The sequence below is a fragment of the Rhea pennata genome, chromosome 3 (assembly GCF_028389875.1).
Source record: "Rhea pennata isolate bPtePen1 chromosome 3, bPtePen1.pri, whole genome shotgun sequence".
NCBI lineage: Eukaryota > Metazoa > Chordata > Aves > Rheiformes > Rheidae > Rhea > Rhea pennata.
The window spans coordinates 31799565-31821050 of record NC_084665.1 but is presented as its reverse complement, the minus strand read 5'-3'; the positions used below and the strand labels follow the sequence as shown (position 1 = coordinate 31821050).

General features: G+C 39.4%; 1 protein-coding gene across 4 annotated transcripts in view; it reads right to left on the bottom strand.

Moving 5' to 3' along the window:
- TTC7A (tetratricopeptide repeat domain 7A) overlaps positions 1-21486 on the bottom strand; it is a 183111-nt gene that overhangs the window by 159826 nt on the left and 1799 nt on the right. For 2 of the 4 annotated variants that reach the window (XM_062571935.1, XM_062571934.1), the window contains exons 2-4: positions 19317-19480; positions 17377-17545; positions 1480-1610 (exon numbers count right to left, since the gene is read on the bottom strand). In XM_062571935.1, the coding sequence (XP_062427919.1) occupies positions 1480-1610; positions 17377-17545; positions 19317-19466 (450 nt within the window). In that variant the 5' untranslated portion in view covers positions 19467-19480. Of the gene's footprint in view, positions 1-1479; positions 1611-16596; positions 16656-17376; positions 17546-19316; positions 19481-21031; positions 21111-21486 lie in introns of those variants that run through there. The other 2 variants (XM_062571936.1, XM_062571937.1) reach the window with 2 other exon arrangements.

The following is a 21486-nucleotide window of genomic DNA, read 5'->3' as shown; positions in this document are numbered from 1 at the left end:
CTTTGCATCTTTAATGCAAATAGAAAGCTAAACATTAACACTGAGTGTCTCAGAAGTATTAGTCCAACTACATAGACACAGGACCTTGCAAAAAAGCATTAATGCAATTTGTAAGTGTGTTTTGCTAACATAACACAGCTTACCCTCTTCTACAAATGTTTATAAAGAATCTTGATGGAAGACTCCTGGCCCTTCCTCTCTTTCTCCCATCAAACCCTTCTTACTTTTGGCTTCCTTAGATATTATGTCTTCCAGTGCTAGTGGAAAAAAAAAGAAAAAAAAAAAAAAAAAAAAAAAAAGCTTTTGTTGCTGGAAGTTGCCCTGTACAGACTCTTCAGGGCAGGGTTTTTCACGAAAGACCAGAAGCCCATGGACTTTGAGTACCTCAGTCAGGAATGCTGCATCCTTATCTCTCTGGGTCCAAAAGATGAACAAATTACAATTCAAAATCTTTGTATTTGACAGACACAAGCTATCAATAAAAACATTTGCAGGGCCCATTACTGGCAGGAAGTAGTTCTTCTACAAGTGAAGGACAGTACTTAAAAATTATTCTAAATAAAAGTAATTTTGCTTTCTTACAAAAGAATAGACCAAAAATGTCTTAGCTAGCTTTCTTAATGGATTCTTATAAACATATTTAGCTCAGTTTTCTTAGTTCAAATGCAGTTAAAAACGAAACCTGCAACAGACATTCATCTTTGTTGCTGATGACAGCAAAAGTAGCTAGTCAGAAGATCAAACACAGTTAATCGATGGAATAGTAGGTAACGTGTTATCATTAATGCTGCTGGTGTCAAGCACAAAATGTCTGGCAGAAGAAAGGCATGGAAGTTTTTGGTGTGCACTCATTAAACACAGCTAGCAGAGTTACAGAGATGGAGACTATCTAGCATGCACACTAGCTTATCAGTGGCCTGTACTACTGCTCAGCAGAGGGCTCACAGCACTCATCTTAACTCAGCACCCTAGCCAACTACTGAGTGAGCAACTCCTTGCTAGTGATCTAGATTGTTCCCATTTCATCTGGAAAAGCTGAATCATTGGCAGTTAAACTGCTACGGTTGACCCAAAGAGTTATTTTTAGGTTGTTAGGGAGCTCAGTGTCCACTGTTGTGTATCATTTGCATAGCTGATGTGTAGAAGGTCTTGGGTTGCAGCATTTGCTACATAAAGTCAGTGATCCCTCTTTAGTAAGAGCTAAACCTGAGATAAGACCTGAGCTTTACCACAGACAAAACAGGTTTCTATACCTCATTCTCAGAGGAAACTGGCAGAGATGGAGTAAACAGATGTTTTACAACTGCTTACACAGAAAAAGCTTAGCCCATCAAAATACTAAGACACTTAACTCTTGTAGAATTGTCCTTATACTCCCTATTGTCTATGAGCACATGGCATTGCCCTCCCATTCTTGTTGTCAAAACTCCTGCAAGTTCCACCTAAGTCACCAAGGAATACCTCAAGCTCCTTTCTTACCTTTTCAAGCTCCTGCAAGTACACTTGGGCAATAACACATGCTGTCTCAAAACAAGCTATGACTTCCTCCTCTCTTTCGCACAGTCGAGCACGTGAGGCAATTGAGTTGGTTGAGCGCTCCAGAGACAGACCTGCAAGAAAGCAACACCTTCTCATACTGGAGCCCACAAATAGCAACATCGTTCTTTTCTCCTTTCATTTACCAGGAGACAGGAAAGATTTTCAGTATGTGAACTTTCCCCTTGATTTAATGATTTTCAGGAACCCCAGAAACATAAAATTCCTACACATGCAAGGTATTTGATGACATGCTGCTCTAACATACAGTAACACTGCACACTTCTATAGCACCTTTCAAAGGCTTTATGAAGAAAGGGCATACAATCCTTCTCGTAGCAACAAGTAAGCAGAGAAATTAAAGCCTATATTTCCAAAGACAGCTATAGATTTTTGGGTGGTTCAACGTAAGTGCCATTCCTGAAACACCTTGTGACCGAGTGTGGTATTTTCTAAGCATCCACTATTCTATGTGAAGCTTTGGAGCAAACTTAGAAGATAAAATATCTGAAGCCTCTTTTGGAAAATCTGAGCACAAGTGAATTGCACATGGACATGCAGTAAGCTCTTGGCAGTGCACAAGAGATTCTTCAATCACAAACTGCCCTCTTTTCCATAGGAGAAAAAGGAAAGGGTTTTGTACTACTCAAACTCTTTCTACTATTGTCAACCCCTCTTACAAAGAGTGTGTTAACTGGAGACCCCCAGCTACTGCCCCTGCACAAAAATCTTTTATCACCAGATTATCATCTGGCATATCTGGCAACATGCTACCACATTCTTTACAGCTCCAAATCTGGTTGGGGAAGCTACATTTCCACATACTGATTTTACTCTGATCTGCACAGGTTCTTAGGCTAGACTAGATCTACACAATGCTACTGCTTTGAAAATCAGACCTTTTAAACCAAAGGGAACTGCACAAATGCCTAGTAGCTCACACAGGCTATAAACAGTTTAATATATATTTCCCAATAGATCCTATATATTAGTACTCCCTAAAACTAACAAAAAACGTGCAAGGTGTAGGATAAAATCCTACTGTTCCAGACACAGATCTACAAATGAGGCAGAAGAAGAAAGAAGCTGTCTAAACAGGCTCCCCAAAAAAGTGATTTAGAATGCTGCAGTATAAGCCAAAGGATTCTGCCTCTTGTGAGGAGCTACCATATGCACCAGGAGCCATGCTTGCCTAAGCCCGCGTAATCCTCAGCACCTCAACTCAGGCAAGGTGCCAAATGTGTGCCAGATCTGCCCCCAATGAATGATGCCGTGAGAGCACTCACACTGGAGGAGCCTGAGGTTCCTAGGCAGCCTTAGATTTGTTTAGTTTTCAAGTTTAAGTTTCTGTTTTGTCCCCTTGGTAACTGTACTTGGACTTTCCCTATTTAATGTTTTGCATTTGAGCCAGACACAGTTTATTCAGAAGGCTGAGAAGGTAAGATGCCCCAGAAGAGCAAAGCACATTCCTCAAGAACCTGTCTAGCAGGAATACATGTCAGTACCTAGCACTTTTGAAAAAAAATGATCTGGCTGGAGCAGAGGGAATTCTAAATGAGAAGGGGGAGGCAGGGAGGAGAGATGATTTAACTAACACCCAATTCCAAGCTCTCGCCTTTCTACTGATACCATCTTGTGTTAGAGGAACAGCATCCAACAGACCTTGTCTTCCAGTCCATCTGCAAAGTTTGGGGTTTTGGATTATGTTTCTTTCTATTATTTCATAGCTTCTATCTCCTCACCCTGTGGCTATATCATGAAGGGGAAAAGAGGATGTTAACTCTCTATACAGAAAAAGACAAGAAGTTATCAAGTGCCAAAGCTATAACAATCAACTTACACATATTCTTCTCCTGATCTGTCCCAGTTTTATTTACTTCTGAATTTCCCATCAACCCCCACAACTGAAAACAAATTCAAAAACATGTCTATGTGAGAGTCACCATCCCTTTCATTGCAAAGCAGGACTGAGGAACCCAAAAGAAACCCAGTACAAGCCACTGACATTCACACACATGCAGCATCTAATCAGACTGCAAGAGCCATCCTCACACAGCCTGTGTGGGGGTGGTTATCGTGGGAGATGCCAGAGAGAACAGCCTGATAAAAAGCCACTTACATACACACTACAGCCCACTGCAAGGAGCTACTATCTGTAAGCTCTGATACAGGAGAAAATGTAAACAACCCTTGCTCAGACTCCCAAGTACTGACAGCAAACATGTCCATCCAGATGGGCCACAGAACAGAACTGGGACTGATCAGAGATAGGGAAATAAATGGCTCCAAAAAGGTAATATAGACCACTGCTGCCACCACCAACTTTTCTTCCAGCGAAGACCCTTGCCCCAGTAAACACCAAGTAGTATACAATGTATTAAAACACATTGCACATATTTCCTCCGCTTGTAAAGTGCGAAAAGGAGAAGACCCACATGATGCAACATTAGTCATAGTGCTTCCCACTAATACCACAGGTGCTGAGCCAGTCAGAGTATAAATGCAGCCAAAGTATAAAATCCTCTACAGAACCCAAACAGGGCCATTTTTCCCTATCACAGAAATTAAATGACAAGAGAAATTAGAGCAAGTAGACTGCAAATCCATCAGACAAAGTAAAGAACAGAAGAATAACAATAGAGTTCCCCATTCTTATTGCCACCAATTCAGTTCTCGCAGCAGAATCCCAACAACTGCAGATTTGCTTGGCACACAGTTGTCTATCCAGACACCACTGTTTATTAGCCCATCCAGCCCCAAGGACAAAAATTACATTAATTCTTCCCTGCCTTCCTCCCCCTGTTACCAGTACAAAAAATATTTTGCATCATAAAATATGTTTTGAACTCAACTTGATTCCCCAAAAGCATCAGAAACCTGAAAAGTGCATTATACTGCCATATACGGCCATGCTGAATTTAGCAAGAAAGCATGTCAATGATGGAGTTAGCTCTGGGTAAAGCACAGAGCCATTCACTTTTGCAGTAGCTGGTTAGGATAAATACCTGAGTCCTTTGGTAGATACATACCATAGTCAGCTATACTAAGATAATACTAATTTATAACTTACATTAAGATAGTTTTTATTGAATCAGATGTCCAAATTTTTGTAAAAATATGTGTGTGTGTGTGTGTGTGTAATATATATATATACATATACCATAAAATATTTTATATAGTGAAGATACACTAATGGAGTTTGGTCCAAGCTCAAGACTTGATGAAAGACTTGCTTCCTGATTATACTTTTTAAAAGAATAAACTCTTTAAATCCATTTACTTTCCACCCACTTCAGAAGCATATTTCTACATAGAGAAATAGTGGTTCTCTTTCCTGAATGAAGACAAGGCTTCCATCCACCACTTCTAGTTCTCCCATATATTCATCTCTTTCCTTTGATCTCTCTATAATGTTCCTCCTTTCTTCTCTCCTTCTAAAGCTAATCTGCATTTATGCAGAAACGTTTACAAGAAGCATCACTGACTGAAAAAGTTTCTTTCTGCCACTGAAACGCACTGCTTGCATTCATGGAAATCTGAAAGGGGACCTTTTATGAAAGTTGATTTCAGCATGCATTTCCTTTCATCCAATTCTCACCAAGAAAAGGGAGTATATCATCTGGCTCTAACGCTCAGAGGAGAAGTTATTACTAGAGCTGAAGTACACACTTGCAAACAGACTTCAGAGCTTAGATTCTCAGTGACATAGGACCACAGGAAAACTCAGGTTGGAAGGGATCTCAGGAGGTCTCTAGACCAAACTCCTGCTCAAAGCAAGCTCAGCTATGAGGTTAGATCAGGCTGGTCAGGGCTTTACCCAGTCTGGTCTTGAAAGCCTCTGAGCATGGATGGAGAGAGCATAACCACTAAGCAGAACAGCAAACTAAGGCAACTTGCTTCTTTTTCCTCCAATTCATTAACTCATTTACCAAATAGCAGTATTGCTACTTCTGACGAAGAGAGAGACACTAATCCACCCACAGGTTCTTTTTATTTTGCTGTCAATATCAACTCTTAGCTTCACATTCACGGCTGCATTAATATAACAATTGGGAAATAGTGCCTTTTTAGGTCCAAGAAGTCAGGGTCAGTAGCAACACAGTACTTGAAACTCCTCTTATGCACAGAAGCATAGCTCAGAAGCAGAGCTAAGGAAGCAACCTAAGGAAGAAATCAAAGAAGCTCCATAATACACAGCGTGAAGTCTGCGTGCTGTGTCCTGGTGTTATGTCTGTGTCAAATGCAGCCATGGGAACTCCAAAGTCAGAGACAGCTCAGGGTGCAATCTACTGTCCTGCCAGCAGGATCAGCCACAGGCTACAGAATAAGGTTATGATGTCTGTGCTCATGTGCAGCACACAGGTAATTTTGGCCAAAAGCCAGAGTATGATGCTATGCTGAGAGTATGCAATAGCTTTATTCAAGCTACAGGGACATAAATAATCTATCTTGAGATAAACCAGGGTGTGAATATACTGCATGTACTGCATGGCAACTACTGAACAGAAACTGGTTGTGATCACATTCTCACCCTCTGATGAGTGTCAGGTCATTCAAAGTAGCTATTCCCAGTGAAAGGGCACATTTCATCTAGTGCATGGCTGAAACCTGCTTCAGAAATGTGGCTTGAAGAACTCAGCTAGCACTGACTATTTTTAAGACAAGTGCTTCAAACTGATACATATATATAATTCATCCTTAAAGACTCAAAGCTTAGCAGAACGCTAAGCACTTAACTCTCAAATACCACAAAACTGAAAGGCACAACCAAATCCCTTCCATTTTACAAGCGGTACTAAGTTTGTATCTTAGACACTGTTGGGGATCTTAATACGTTGTTTGAAGGCTATGCTCTTAGGTTATGGAGCTTTGCAAAGGAAAAACTGAACTTCAACAAGCCAAAACAGCAGTCTGGACTACTTCGACGTAGACAAGACCCAGAACTGTGCATTATTCCTGACAGAATTCACAGCACCTTAAATAATTCATGTCATTGGTCTTGATACTCCTCTCCTCAGTTATTGAGCAAAGAGCTTTCAGCACCATTTATTTGCAATGCAAATACAAGGGAAGGGGGAAAAAAGGTCTAGATTTTGCCAATATTTTGGGAACATCCAGTCATTCATACTGTACTCAGAGGAGAAAGAAAAGTCACAAGTGCAAGAGAAAGTCACGAGAAGGTCTTTCATCATTGCCTCTGGAGCAACAGTCCTTTATAATCACAATAGCCCTAATCACAAAAATCCATGATAACTGTCAGGTATCTTTCACCTAAAAGCCTCAAAGGTGTAAAGCCAGAAACCTTCAGTAACCCAAGACCTTCCCCTCCCCTACTTTTAAGAGGCAAATATAGCCTGAAAAGCCTAATAACTTGTGCATGGCTGTTTAGCTGAAGTAAAACCCAGGAGGCCTACACCCAGCTTTTCAACTAGATCCTACAAGCCAATCCTAATATTGTCACTCTCACCATGTTTGTAGCATTTTGCAATGGAGAACCTTGTTTGCTTAGACTTGGTGACTCAGATAAAGATGATCTTCAAAACTAGAAAAACTTTTTGATCAAGTGTCTGTGAAGCCAGAATATTGCTACCACTACTCCAAGATGCAGTCTCAGTCATCAGTCTCTGATCAACTCCATGTAGGTTCTGCAACACATTGCTATCTTACTGTGTCAGAAAATTCAGCCATCTTAATTAAAAGGCTCATTTTCAAAAGTGTATTAAAATGCTTTGTTTTCATCAGCATATCAAAACCTCTTACCTAGCAGCTCGTTACTTTTAAGCCTCCTGGTTGATCTTTGTATCTTGGCTTTAACATATAACATAGTAAGTGGCCTGGTATAACAGGCCACCTCCATTCCCAGGATATACATTACAGCAGTTAAAGAGATGCCTCAGTTGGAGTGATGCTCTGGGCCACAGCAGATATAGGAGAGGTGGCATTTCCTCTTATGGCCCTGGCTGTAGAGGACTTGTCAACACCATCCACATCCATACACTTGCATGGCACTGCAAGAATCACATTTTTCCTATTTGTCTAACTACTTTTATTCTCCACTTCTGGCCATTGTAAGATGAACGAGGTACGAGCAAGAGAAAGAGATGGAACAGATGACTAGTTATCACAATTCATTCGGTGTGAATTCCTCTGCATCACTGCCAGGTAACATCATGTGTGAGAAAATTCAAGTGTAGCTGCAATCACAACCTTGGAGACAGACCACATGTTTCTTCTCTGGGAGTAGAAGGGAGCAAAGAAAAGGTAATTCATATTAAACTGCACTAAGTCACATCAAGTTCTCAAGCTAGTTCTACTTAAAAGTTACTAAGTGACAACTAACAAGCTTGTTCACCAGTCATTTAAAAGACAAAGGCATCCAGAGCTTATTCCACAGTAAATTGCACATGAAAATCTTCACACAGCCATTGGACACATACTGCATCCTCACAGAGCAGAAGGATGCAGAAAACTGGAAGCAGTTCACAGCCACAGGAGAACAGCTCACCAGTGACCACAACACTCCACGATGTTTTGATGTACAAAACACCAGCCTCAGCCACAATGATCACTGCTTGCTTACTACCAAAGCCAATGCCTGTAACATCCAGTATTCAGACACTCAACTGTCAGCAACACAGCCCCAGTCTAGAGACAGCGTGAGACCCATCTAAAAGCTCCCTCTAGCTTAGACTATCAAATAGAGAGATTTGTATTTATTTTAATGAAAATATCACTGTAGTGTTTTACCTCATGTTACTGCACTTAAACATTGTGCATTCCTTATTCTGACTCCTCAGGAAAGCAAGTTGTATCTCATGATGCTGCTGGCACCAGAGTACAAGAGGTGAGGAAGGTTTTATGCATGTGTGAGCCCAGCACATGCATGTAAGTGTAGAAGGGCATGGAAGATTAACAGGACAAAAAATCCTACCAATTACAGAAATCTAATCACATTAATAGAAGAAGAATATGGCATTTTCTTTTTTCACTGAAATTCAGTCATTTGCACTTTGATACCATCAGGGAGCCTTTGCTCACAAGCCTAAAATTCATACCCCATGCTACATTAGCATATAACATTTATGGCTCCTGTATCAATCTACTTATAAAACGCAAACAGAGGAAAAAAAGAACAAAACTAGCCTATTCTACAGCAAGACAAGTTTGTGAAGTGCAGCAGTGAACTCTAACTTCGCTGGCTGCCACAGGCAGCCTAAATACCAGGGCTGAACTGGGCAACTCTGACATTTCACATCTGAGCTGGAAAGCAGAGGCACTCAGTTCACCAACATGCAACTGTTTTGAAGCCATCACTGTAACAGTGTAAGAGCAACTCCAGTATCACTTGGATTTCAAGTCTATTCTGAAACTAAAACAAGTTATATCAGTACAAGGCCCTTTAAACAAGATATCAGCATCTATAAACTGCGGCTTTTGCCTATCAGACAGCTACTCTGATGCCAACACGAATAAACAGCATGCTTCCTGTCTAGCTGGCATAATTACAAATAGCAGCACTTTGAAGTATATACTAGGCATCGAACAAAGTCTCTCTCAGATGTGGATTGACATTTAAAAGATGCAGTTTTTGTCAAGCAAAAATGAAAACAAGTTCTGCCAACAAAACGCCTTGTTGTTGGTTACTCAGTTTTTCAGTGCCATATTGCATCATACATCCTTGTGGCTGGGACTCAATTTTCCTAATGTCAGGCAAGAAAAGAAAACTACTTTTATTATGTAGGCTCTGTTTAGAGGAACCCCTCTCTTCATAGACCTTAATGCTTAGAGATGAGTCTCTCCCATTTTTACTACTATCACAGAATCCGCACACACACTAATTTCTAATGAAGAGATTCTAACAAAAAGGAATTTGTTCCCTATCGCTCACACACCTTTTGAAATTTGTTTCTATTAAGAACAAGAAACCAAACAACAAATTATTTTTCTCCATTGTTCTATCAGTTCTATTTAGTCACAGCAGCAGCAGAAAATTCTGACCAAAGTAACTTCAGTGAGCAGCTACCAATAGGCAAAAAGAACAGTTAAGGATTAGAAGGAGAACATTATATGCCAGTGTACCATCTCAAAAGAAACATACAGGTTAACACAGCTGTATACAGTCAAGTGTCAGTCTTCCTCAAAAAGCTGATTACCACCCAAGCTCTCAAAACATGTGTACCAAAAAAACAAAAGCAAAGTTTTAGTTAATGTTTCCTCACCTTTAACCCTTATCTATGCTTTTCTCTTAACTTTGTGCCTAATACTGGCTTGTCACAAAGCAGCAGCTTCCTATGGACACCAGCACTGTTCCTTGTAGTCTTTAGAAAAGTCTTAGATGCTCTCCTGAGCACTACAAGCACAAGGGTGCCTCAGCTAGCATTGTCACTTGCCAGGTTGGCAGGTTGCAGGCAGTGGTGTATCAGGGCCACAAGCTAAGGCAGAAAGCTTTAAGATAACAACTCTCCCTGTCCAAACCAGGTAATTACGGTAAAGAAGATTTAGATTCCCAAAAGCCTACAGTAAGCATGCCATGAAGTCAACATAACTGACACTGATAACAAAGGGGAGAGAAGGAGCAAAAAATTCAGGCTCTTAAAGAGTTTTCCCTGCCCCTTACAACATATTGTTCCTTCCTGCTATATGGGTGCGTTATAGTTGCCCCCAGTTAGCCAGCAGTAGCAATGCAGGCAGAATACAAATCCAGCTGAGAAGCAGGGGGTAGGAGGACAGAAGGGAGGGAACACTGGAAGGAGGGAGGAAGAGCGGGGTTACCTCCTCATTTTAGCACCAGCAGAATCAGAAATCTTCATTTTAGGCATGTGACTACTGAATAATAACACAGAAATGGATTATCTCTATCTAGACATATGCAATTACAGCATGCTTTTACTTTCCACCCATTAGTGCCAAGACAGGACATAAGTGATTTATCTGAACACTGAAAAATGTCATCAACCTGCCCTTAATCCTTTTCCTATATCTGCCTCACTTTATAAGACAGGTATGCCCTTACGCAACAGGATGCCCACATCAAGAAAACTTTGCTTAAAAAGATGAAGAACTTCAAGAACTCTGAAAATCAGCCTGTGAAAAGATCGTAAGCACAAGACTATACGTAACTATAGGGTTTTTCTGGCATCCCACAGTCAGAACAGCATTCTAAGTGCTAATCTGGAAAAGGAGAATGCACCTTGCAAAACCTCTTGTCCTCTGAAATAGCGAGTAGGCTCAGAAAATACACATAGCCTGCAACAGATTTGTAAATCCTGACCTGGAGTAAACACAGCTTCCTGCAAAAAGAAATTAAAAGTGTAAATTCACTTTGAAAAAAGATTATGAAGAGGATTGTGAAACAAATTATGAGCCTGCAGTGTTTTGAAACAGTTTATCTGTACCTGAAATTGTTCAAATTGCTGGCACTCAGACTCACTCCACAGAGCCTATATTCCAACAAACTCAAGAGTTTCAGCATCTTATTCAAAAAAGAAACTGAATCGACAAAAATTTTATGTTAGTTAAGCTAACTAGAAATCTTGATTTTAGAAGAACTCTTACTTAAAAGTAAGGCTGCTTAAGTTAAGCTCATAATACAAAATATACCCTTAACATTATGTGAACGTAATACATCTTAGCAATATATGATCACTACCAATCAGTAAAAAAACAAACTGGAGAAGTCACCAGCTAAGGATCTGAAATCAGTTTGATCAAGTACTGAAATCAGTCTTTAAAATACAGTTCTCCTCCAGGAGGGAAAGAGAAAACTTTTCCCTTTCAGTTCACTCCACTGATTTAGCTAAATGATTACCCTTTCAAAGGTGATGAACCAGCAAAGTTTTGATTGAGTAAAATCACCCAAGCAAGGTGGTTTTCCTCTTCTAATCCACACATTAAAGAAAACAACAAAAACTGGTATGTCTGGAAGTCTACTAGCTCTAAAATGTTTAAGGACAGAGTGATCATAAAGATCAAGTTCAAGCACTATCTAACAAGTGACATTTGTTTAACTGAAAAGATTTACTTAGTTTAATCAAAATCTTGAATGACAGAGGAAAAAGAAGTACATTTCTCAGAACCTGGCTTTATGACAAGAACATCTTTAAACATTATACATTTTATTCTGATTTGCACACAAATACAGCCCAAAACAAGTAATACATAGGAAAATTAGTCATCCTGCAGAAAATCATATTAGAAAATAATGAATGACATACAAACAAGCATTAGAATTTAAAACACTAATCAAGTGTATGAACAAATGGGAAAATATCTGCTGATTAACTAGAAAGAACAATTTTAATATCAGGATTATGTTTAGTGAATGCAAACCCATATTTTTAACAGTTCTGGAACCCAACAAAAAACATTGTTTGTAAGAAACATCAGTTAAGAAACACTAGTACAAAGAAAGTTTAAAATCAGTAACTCAAAACTGAGGTTTTTGTTGGCATTTAAATTACGATTAAAACCAAGTGGGTAGTTTTCAGATCAGCTGAGCAAAACATCAGTTATTCAGCTTATTATTTCTACATGATGCCTTCAACACTAACATAACTTCTAACACAACCACTTCCAGTATCACAAACCCAATACAAAGATTTCACATGGGGAGAAAGCAGAAGGAACAATATCCTTTCAAACTGTAAAGATCTCATTATTATAGAAATTAAAAAAAAAAAAAAATCAGAGAAACAGGAAAAACAAAATTAGCAGTTTGTCCTTAAGAGAAGAAAGAAGAAAAAAGGAGCAAGGAAGGAAGGAAGGAAGAAACTAAAAATAGACCAAACCCAGAATCTAGGCTCCACATTGTTCAGCACTGTCATTCTCAGGAATAACCCTCATGTGCTGGTTTCACAGTTTTGTTTCCATCAGCTGCCTGGAGGACTCACACTGTCCCTTGATGCACACTCATTACTCTTAGACCAGTGTGGTTGGTGTCCCACAGTTTTACTTTTTTTTTTTTTTTTTTTTTTTTGAAAATGTCAAGTTACAGATTTTAAATCTCTTTAAACAACTTAATTGGGTAAATAACAAACACAACGCTCCAAGCCACTATACTAACAAAGCCCAAAGCCCATTTTCTTGTCCACTCAACCTGTAGTTGAACTTGTTATTAACAAAACACAGTCTCTGACTAAAGTTTTTCACAGTATCACATAATGTTCACTTCCACATGGATTTTCCTTGTATCTAACACAGTGTGAGCTGACACTGCAGCCTTCTGGTATCTTAAGGGAAAGGATCTCTACTCTGCTTTTGCACCTCTTTGCAAGAAACTTTTAAAAACAAATTTACAAGGGATTCATCACACCCAATTTCAGACACCCACAAACAAGTTACTGCTTGGCCTCCTTTCCAAGGCACTGAAGAGGAGACAGCACTGTCCAATACCATGTACTTCCTTCATATGAGACACCATTTGAGGAGGCAATGAATCACTCCAGAACTGTGAGCTTCTGCCTGCATAGTGAGTTTAGACTGCGTCGTGACAAATAAAATCCATTCTTTACCTTTGAAATTCCTACTTTTCTGTTACACTGAGCTGAAATTGGCCAATAACAACACTAAAATTATTGGATGATAGACAGGAAGGAAAAGCAGAGAAAGAGGCAGTGTGACTGTTTCCACACGAAATCTGCTAAAAACTTCACAATCCTGTATCATCGCTGATTTGTGTGCACAGATTTAGATAGTTACCAATCTCTGGGCACACCCATCCAGCACATGGTGAAGTCCAGTCACCACTGCCAGGCCATACAGTCGATCTGCCGGGTGCAGGGTGTTCCTCTGTGCGGGGCTGACTCATCTTTCAGGAGCTCTAATGTAACACATACTGCCTGGAAGCACTGCAGCAAGCCAGAGAGGCTCGCGGTCATTACAAAGAAGGCACCCACATGCCACGTCAGCCCTTCCTCAGCCTTCAGCACTCAGACTGGCAACAGGCAGCTTTGGCTGAAGCAGCTCTCACCATGCTCTCACAAAGCACAGCAAGAATGATCATGCACCAAACAGCAGGGTAAGATGAAGGAGGCTTTTCGCACCTCCTCATGCCCCACCTGCCTATGTTCACACCAATTGCACGGAAAACAAACAAGGACAGAGCACAACTCCATAATTAAGACAACCAAAAAGTTTTTCTTACTCTGCTTAAGATACAAACATGTCATATATTTTATAGATACTCTGCAACAGCTTGCAATGGCTCTAACTGAACCTAAAAATGGACTCAGTCAAGAAATGAATCACCTATGGAGGTTTTTTTTATTCTGTTTCCTTCAGTCCCACCAGACTCGCAATAGGATTGGAAGCAACTCACTCCAGTTCTCCACACCTTAGATTTCCCACTTGTACAGCTAACCTAATGAATCTTACTTCCCATATGAAGTCTATTTCAAGGATATCCATTTTAATTTTCTACCCAGGAAAATAAACTGCATTGTTCACATTTCTGTAAGGATTAGGTGGGGAATGGAAATTTCTTGCACCACAGACAAACACTGAAGATAGGCGCCCTTAACCCTCCTTACCTTATGGAGAAATATTTGGTTTTAAACATTATATTGCTAGGAAAATTAATTATTTTCACACAGCCATACTAAAAAAATCTAGAATCTAGGCACGTTTAAGTCCTGGCTGGAAATGTACTTTGTCTTGTAAAGGGATAGGCTGTGACCTATCCTACTTCCAGGAAGATTTATCCACCCAAGTCAACAGGGATCTCTACAGAGTTTCTGCAGCAAGCATGGCCAGAGGCAAAGTAGTGGACTCTGACTCTGATGTTTGGGGTTTTTTGCTTATTTTGAATGGACAACACCAGATAACAAAGCTACATATCCCAAGTGCATCAAAAGCTAAATGTAAGCAAGTTTGCTTACTCAATTCTGTTTTATGCAACAGGCAGAATTGCTTGCACTAGAGACTATATACAACACACAAACTGAGCAGAGGTTTTTAAGAATTAACTCATGGCAGGTAGAAAGGAAGGAGAGAAAGACATGTACAGACCAATCACCTATTAACTAAACATAGAGGTTAGCATTAGCCTGCACTAAAAATCCAGTTTTGTCAGGGCTCCACTCAGTACCCACAGAAAGACGACATGCTTCTCTTCTCCCCATAACTTAAGACATTTAGAAATAGGACAGGCAGAAGCAGCCAGACAAGACAGTAGAAGGGTCCTGTACTCTCTGCTATTTCTCCTGTAACTTGTCAGCTGGTCAAGTCTCAACATTTATAAATAACTTCAGTGTTTACTGCTTAATACTCATCTTGAGTGGAAGTCTGAGCAAGGCCAGAAAGAAAACGGTTTGTCTTGTACAATTTCTACAGTGCAATAACAGAACTTCTAATCCAGATTGCTTGTTACCATAAGACAAACCTACTTCACACCAGAAATCTTAAGAGGTGCCCACAGAGGTTTGGCTCGATGTCTAACCGCCAGCACTGTTAAACATAAAAGGTGCAATAGGAAAGCAAACTCTTTTGTTGGCTCTCATTTCATTTCTATCATACCCTCTGCTTCCCCACAGTTCCTCCTAGGGTATCCGTCTCCTTCTTATTACATTTTAGTTCGCTTCCAACTAGAAAAAGTTGAGTGACTACCCTTGATTTGATTTTCCTTTCTTCCATTACTCTTCCAGAATGATCTCGATTGCTTGAGAGCCTACACTGCCTTTCAGCATAAGTGCACAACTCAGCAGCAGTAACAGACTAGCTGTACAAAAACAAAGTGGTTTCAGGATCACACTGAAGTTTCATGAAGTTGTAATCAGTAACTAATGCTGGATGAACAAGAGTATTCTATTAAACAGACTTCCCTCTCCCACTACTGTCAAAACTGAAAAAAAAAATTAAGCGGAGAACCTATGTTCTGCCTTGAAATATAGGCAGAAGTCTGGCTTTTACGCATTGTTGCCTATACGATCCTTGCACAAAATTTACTACCAGTGATCTTCAAGAATTTCTTTAGAACTGGTTTCAGTTTGAACTACTCTTAACTTACGCAACCAAAGGCAATAAGGTGGTATGGATAATCAACAGAATTTCTATGTAAACACCAAATGAAAAGAATAAAAAAGTCCATATACTACTGTATAAATAAGTTCAAACTGATGATCTGATACTTGCCCTAGAAAGCTAGTCCAGGTAGACATATCTTGAATTGAAAATCTAAATCCACACTATCATCATAGTTCTCAGTACAAACTTCTAGCATTTGGGATTTGCTTCCATCAAGACTGGGAGGTCCAGCACATGGAAAAAGGTTACAGTTATCCCAGCAATGAGCTCTCTCTCCAAACTCAGCTGGGCAAGTTCCACTCAGCTGGACTTCTTTATCAGAGATTCTGGTGCAATACTGTGTGACTTATGCCCTTGATGTCTTAGCTAATCTGAAAATAATCATCATGAGAGATAAAGGGCGTAGAACAGGAACAGCTCAGAGGTTATGTTGGGATTTCAGGCGTTCCTCAAACTTCACACACAATGTCAAAAGAGCATTTATGTTCCATGCTAGCTCATGTAGGGAAAAAAAAAAAAAAAAAAAAAAAAAAAAAAAAACAGGGCCCAGTCTTATAAGGCAAATGCCTCCACTCCCTATGGCCTCATAAGGAAGTGAAGGTAGTCGGCTCCCATAGAAGTCTTACAAGAACAGTATAACTTCATCTGTGTCCATGCACAGTTTATCACTACACTCAAGCCTCATCTAGGGCCTTATCCAATACCCAGTGAAACCAGTGCAGCTCTGTAGACTCTGGAGCGCATCGTTAGTTGCACTCAAATACGTAGCTATAAATACACTGGCAGTCACCCACTCCTCTGCCCCAACCAAGTGTTAGTGCAAGTTAAAACTAAATCAATTCTGTTCCACAAAAGCTTATTAACAAAGCAGATTCATCCAGTGCCACAGAAAACAAATTCAAAGCAAGCAAAGCAGCACAAACAGGTTTTCAAAAAGCAGAACGACTGTGTGAGATCATGAAACACCCAAATTATCATCATAATACTAACAGCCCAGTCAAACAGTTTTGGGGGTTGATTTGGTTTCAGTCTTTTACATACCAGTTGAAGGTATCTGATCATCACAGAGTTCTCATTCACCTAATTAGCTGGTGGACATGCTGAAAAGAGCAGAAAGCAGTAGATAGGTAGTAGTACTTGAGCAACATTTATAAAGGAACTGAAAGCAAATGAAGGAGAAGATTACTGATATTTTTCCCCCATGTCAATAACCAACTGGGGTCTTCCTTTCCCACTGACAAAAACAAAATGCAGTTTCGCTACTAAGAGGAAGCCTTCACTAAGATCTCTCAAATAGTGCAAGGTCTGTAGAATTAAGAGGTAGGAGAGAATCCTGTTTGTACAAAGTATCTAATACAGCGTGAAATGCATTGCAAAAATACACTACCTACTTTGAAAGCACATATGCTGTTAGTCCAGAGTTTAAAACTTGGAAACATAGACCTACTTATTTCACTGAAATCATTCAAATTTTCAGGTAGATGAATTTTTTCTAAGCAAAAGCATAGGCTCCAATTCAGCACTGATTGATTTAGATTTTCCTGAAACTGACACAAGCTCAAGTGTGTTGCTGACTCACAACCACAGTTATCACGAGAGTTCCACCATTTTCAAACTTTTCATTACATGTCAGCCAAGTTTAAAAACCATGGACTAAGACTCAATAATGCCTTTATTTTTAAACTACACAGATCTTACTACTGGGATTTTCTAAAGGCAACAGCATTGGCTTAACTCTGCTCCAATCAAATCACTTGGAGAAGTACCTTAACCTTCAACTTAAACACAGCGTACTTCAGAAATATTTACATGGTCCTTTACCTTTAATAACAAAGGCTTCCGTCACCAAACGTAGCATGTACAGTGGCTCATTTCCTATTGAGAGGTCATCAATTCCAGCTCTTGCATACATGCTGATGGCATCTCTGTAGGATCCTTCCACATAATGAAGCTTTCCTAGGATGAGCATAGCTTCTGTCATATACTTAGGCTGAAATGAAGGAGGGGAGGAGGGAGAAAAAAAGAAGTGTTTACATTGCAAGATACCAAAGAGCAAAAAAGAGGTAGTTCAGAACAAATTCTGCATTAAGCAGATGCAAAATGCTTTATTCTCAACTCTCTCAACTCCACAGGCCAGATTAGGAAGGACTTAAGTGTCTAGAAATCTTAGTGCTACGCTCACAAGAGCAGCAGGTAACAAAGACCATGCAACTACTCTGGAGCTCAGTTTGGGAACACACAGCTTACAAGCCACCTCACTGGACCCATTCTATTGATTCACCAAGCACGGACTGCACATAAAAGACTGCCCTTGTCAGAACTACTCACATTATGCATATAATTCCCCTGTTTTTAAAGAATGGGATAGAAAGCATCACCTTCTAGTTAAATACTCCCCTCTCCTCTGCACTTCTAATTATGAGTAAGAAGCTCCCAAATTGTCTTCTTGAAGTTCCTAAGGAATTGTCAGGAAAAAGCAGAAAAATAGAAGGTATTCCTGGTACTCCTACAACTTCGGTTTTTTAAGGATTGAAAGCATGCAGACAAATCCGTAAAAAAAACAAAAATCTCAGTAAAATAAATAAAACCTTTCAGACTCTCCTTATAGTCCAGGAAGCATGAAAAGGCTCCAAAGCCTACACCCTAATTTTGTTTATGCAGAGAGTATAGACTACCACACAGGGTCAATCATCAATCTTGCACACGTAGACAAGTCACCACTGACCAAAACAAACAAACAAAAAAACCTTGGATTTATGGATTGTGATAACTGCTAATACCACAACCTGCAGGAATTCACAGAGGCTTTGCCTCCCAGGGCCTAAGGGGGGGGGCAGGGAAGAGTTGGACAAATCTCCCTTCCCCGTCGAAACAAACAAAATAATCCAAACAATCAACCTTCAATCAAACAGTCAAACAACCAAGACTAGCCAGCTTCAAAGAGGTTAAGAACAAGGATCTCCTTCACAAAAGCAGTTGAACACATGCTCCCTAGAAAATAACAGAACGAAAAGTGTAACATATACTTCCAAGCAGTAAGTTCCAGTTAAGTTTCAGGCCCAAAAGTAGTATAACAGATCCAGAATTTCAGAATCTTTTAATTTATAATCTCTTTTAAGCCAGTTATGCAATAATGTGTCCAAGGACACCAATACAGCAAAACAGTCACTGAGTCTTAAAACACTCCTAAAGATCAGCAGCCTGGTTGATGAGCAGCTACTTAGTATGTGCCCTGACTGTAAAGTGAAACGGAGGAATTTAAACCACCCCTCACATAACTTCTCTGGCAGAGATGGAAAATGATGCAAGGCCATAATCCTGGACTTGTACCACAACCTCAAAGAGCCGGACAGCAGCTTAAGACCTGGAGCTGGCCAGGTCTATGTAATTCCCTCAGCCCAGCAGCAGCTCACTCAGCTGTGGTAACCCAACTGCATTGTCGCATGGCCATGCCTTGTCACCACAGTGAACTCCTGAATATTTAGACCACTTCTTTCTAATCAAAGAGTGTGTGTATGTATGTATGTACACACATAGGAGAAAACAAGTACTTTTCTTTTTGAGTATAAAAAAGTAAATTTCCCAACAGATGACATTGCAAAGAGATAATGAATTACCAATATGTTACTAATATTTATAAATATAGCATCGTAAATAAAACAGAGAAATGTGAACACAGGATGCAGACTCTTTGTATCAAACTAATAATCACAAAACAGAAGCATCAGCTTGGTAAGATTACACCTACACAACATACTTACTCGTAGTTTTCCTCTGTTTAGGATATTGGTCAAATACTGTTTAGCTTCATTCAGTTTTGGCTCGTTCTTTTCTACTAGTGGAATAGAGTCCTTCAATTTGGCAAAGTTTTCCTTCAAACATTCTTCCAGCAGAGCCTCTGCAAGCAGCATACTCCCATAGTCCTCTGAAAGCACACATCAACCAAGAAGAAACATCAATTAGTGCTGTATTGTCAATAGATAGCATTAAAAAAAATTAGAGACAAACAGCAACTCAAAGCAATGTCTAAGAAGAACTAACGGACAAAAAAAGGAAGTTACAATGTTTGCAATAGTTAGAAGTTAATGTATTTTCTATGAAAAAATAAAAGGCTTTTCCTTTCAACTTAAAGATTTTTCCCCAGTCAGATCCTTTAAAGTTTGTCCTTCGACAGGACAGTTCTTCCTCATATTATCACTAATAAAACTGCTACAAATTTTCATCACAAAATTATGTTTAAAAATTAGGCCCAATCCTAGCAAACATTTAAGCGTATGCTTTACATTTACAAATGCACAAGCATGAAATGTATGCTTTGGACTATGCATAAGCTAAGTATTTCACTGAAGAGCACTAACCGCATCAGAAGCTTACAAGATTTTGTTAAAAGAGTTTGCAAAAGAGAACTAAATAAAGATTTTATTTAGAAATATTCTATACATCTATTATTAAAGACAAACCTATGGCTTGATCCTGTAAAATAATTAGTAGACATATAATTTTTTCTACATTAAGATCCATGCCTGCTCACAGTTCTACAGGAGAGTAATTCAAACACAGGTAGCACTGGACACAGTGCAAAGAATCACGCAAGCAAAATGTTTCATCTACCAGTATACTGACAGTCCTTGTATGATGGGTCCAACTCCACAGTTCATTTATTCATAGGATTAGGACCTCAATCAATTGCCTAACATGTTAAGCAGGGTCTACTTCTTTCAGAGTCTAGGACAGAGGAGAAACAGTAGTCTATCTATTTCCGTATTTGCAGTCCGTGGGACAATTAATTCACACTTATTCCATTTATATATATGTGTATATAAATATACATACACACACACATATGGCATTAATAATCAACTTTTGTTTTGTTTTTTTAATCCAGAAAAGCAACACAAAATCCAAAGTGTTCAGTTGTGCATCAAGTTATAACCATATTTCTACCTGCTCAATTGCAGGTGTGTGTATCTAATAACCTAACTTGCATGAACAAGTACGTACATAAAGTAGGCTCTGAAAGCATCCCTGGGGACCAGGTAAGAAAAGCACTATGACACACACTATGCTCAAGTGTTTTTCCTTAGGCATATAATCATTACATAATGCTGAAGAGCACTCAGGTGAAGTCATTAATGTCTTTACAAAACTTAATCACATGAAAAGAATATATATACAATAAAGAAATATACAGATACACACAAAATCTCTAAAGGAAATATTATCATTTAAAAAATCTCATCCAGAAATAGTGTTGTTTTTAGAAAAAAAAAATAGCTAGATCCTTACACAGTAGAGTTCTGTAGCAATAACAAAGCATGATTCGTTCATAACTAGCAAATTATGATGACAGCAACAGATTAACAAATAATGTTTTTAGAGCAATCATACTGTTGTTATTCCTCTTAATTAAAAGGAAGCAAGTGAATAAGAACTCTTTCACTATTAATAACCCCAAACTGCATGATGCTCTTTGCACCTCTATGAAGTGCTTTCTGAAACCAAACCAAGTTCAAAGGTTGGCTGCGTGGTTCTCAACATAAGGTTCAGGCTGGCTTCAAGCATGCACTTGGAAAACACTGTAAATAAATACAGTTAAACCACCAACCCTTCCCCCCAAGCACATGCTTTCCCAGCTGTGAGAAAGCCCTGTCAAGCTTATTGCATCCCGGGGAGCTTTGATCAACTCCAGGGTCTCTCCTATAAACACTCCTCTAGAAAAGCAGCTTTATGCATAGAAATAGTTCCCAACTTTAAAGATAGACTCTCTTGCCTCAGTAAGGCGGCTAAAATCCAGCTCGCCGAACAACTTAACATTACGACCACAGACAAAGATTTTTAGTATGTGTAAATTAGACTACCTCTCTTCTCAAAAGTAATCTGTTGCAGCAAGGAAAGAGATAACAAGAACACAGAGCTGCACTGGTTATTTAC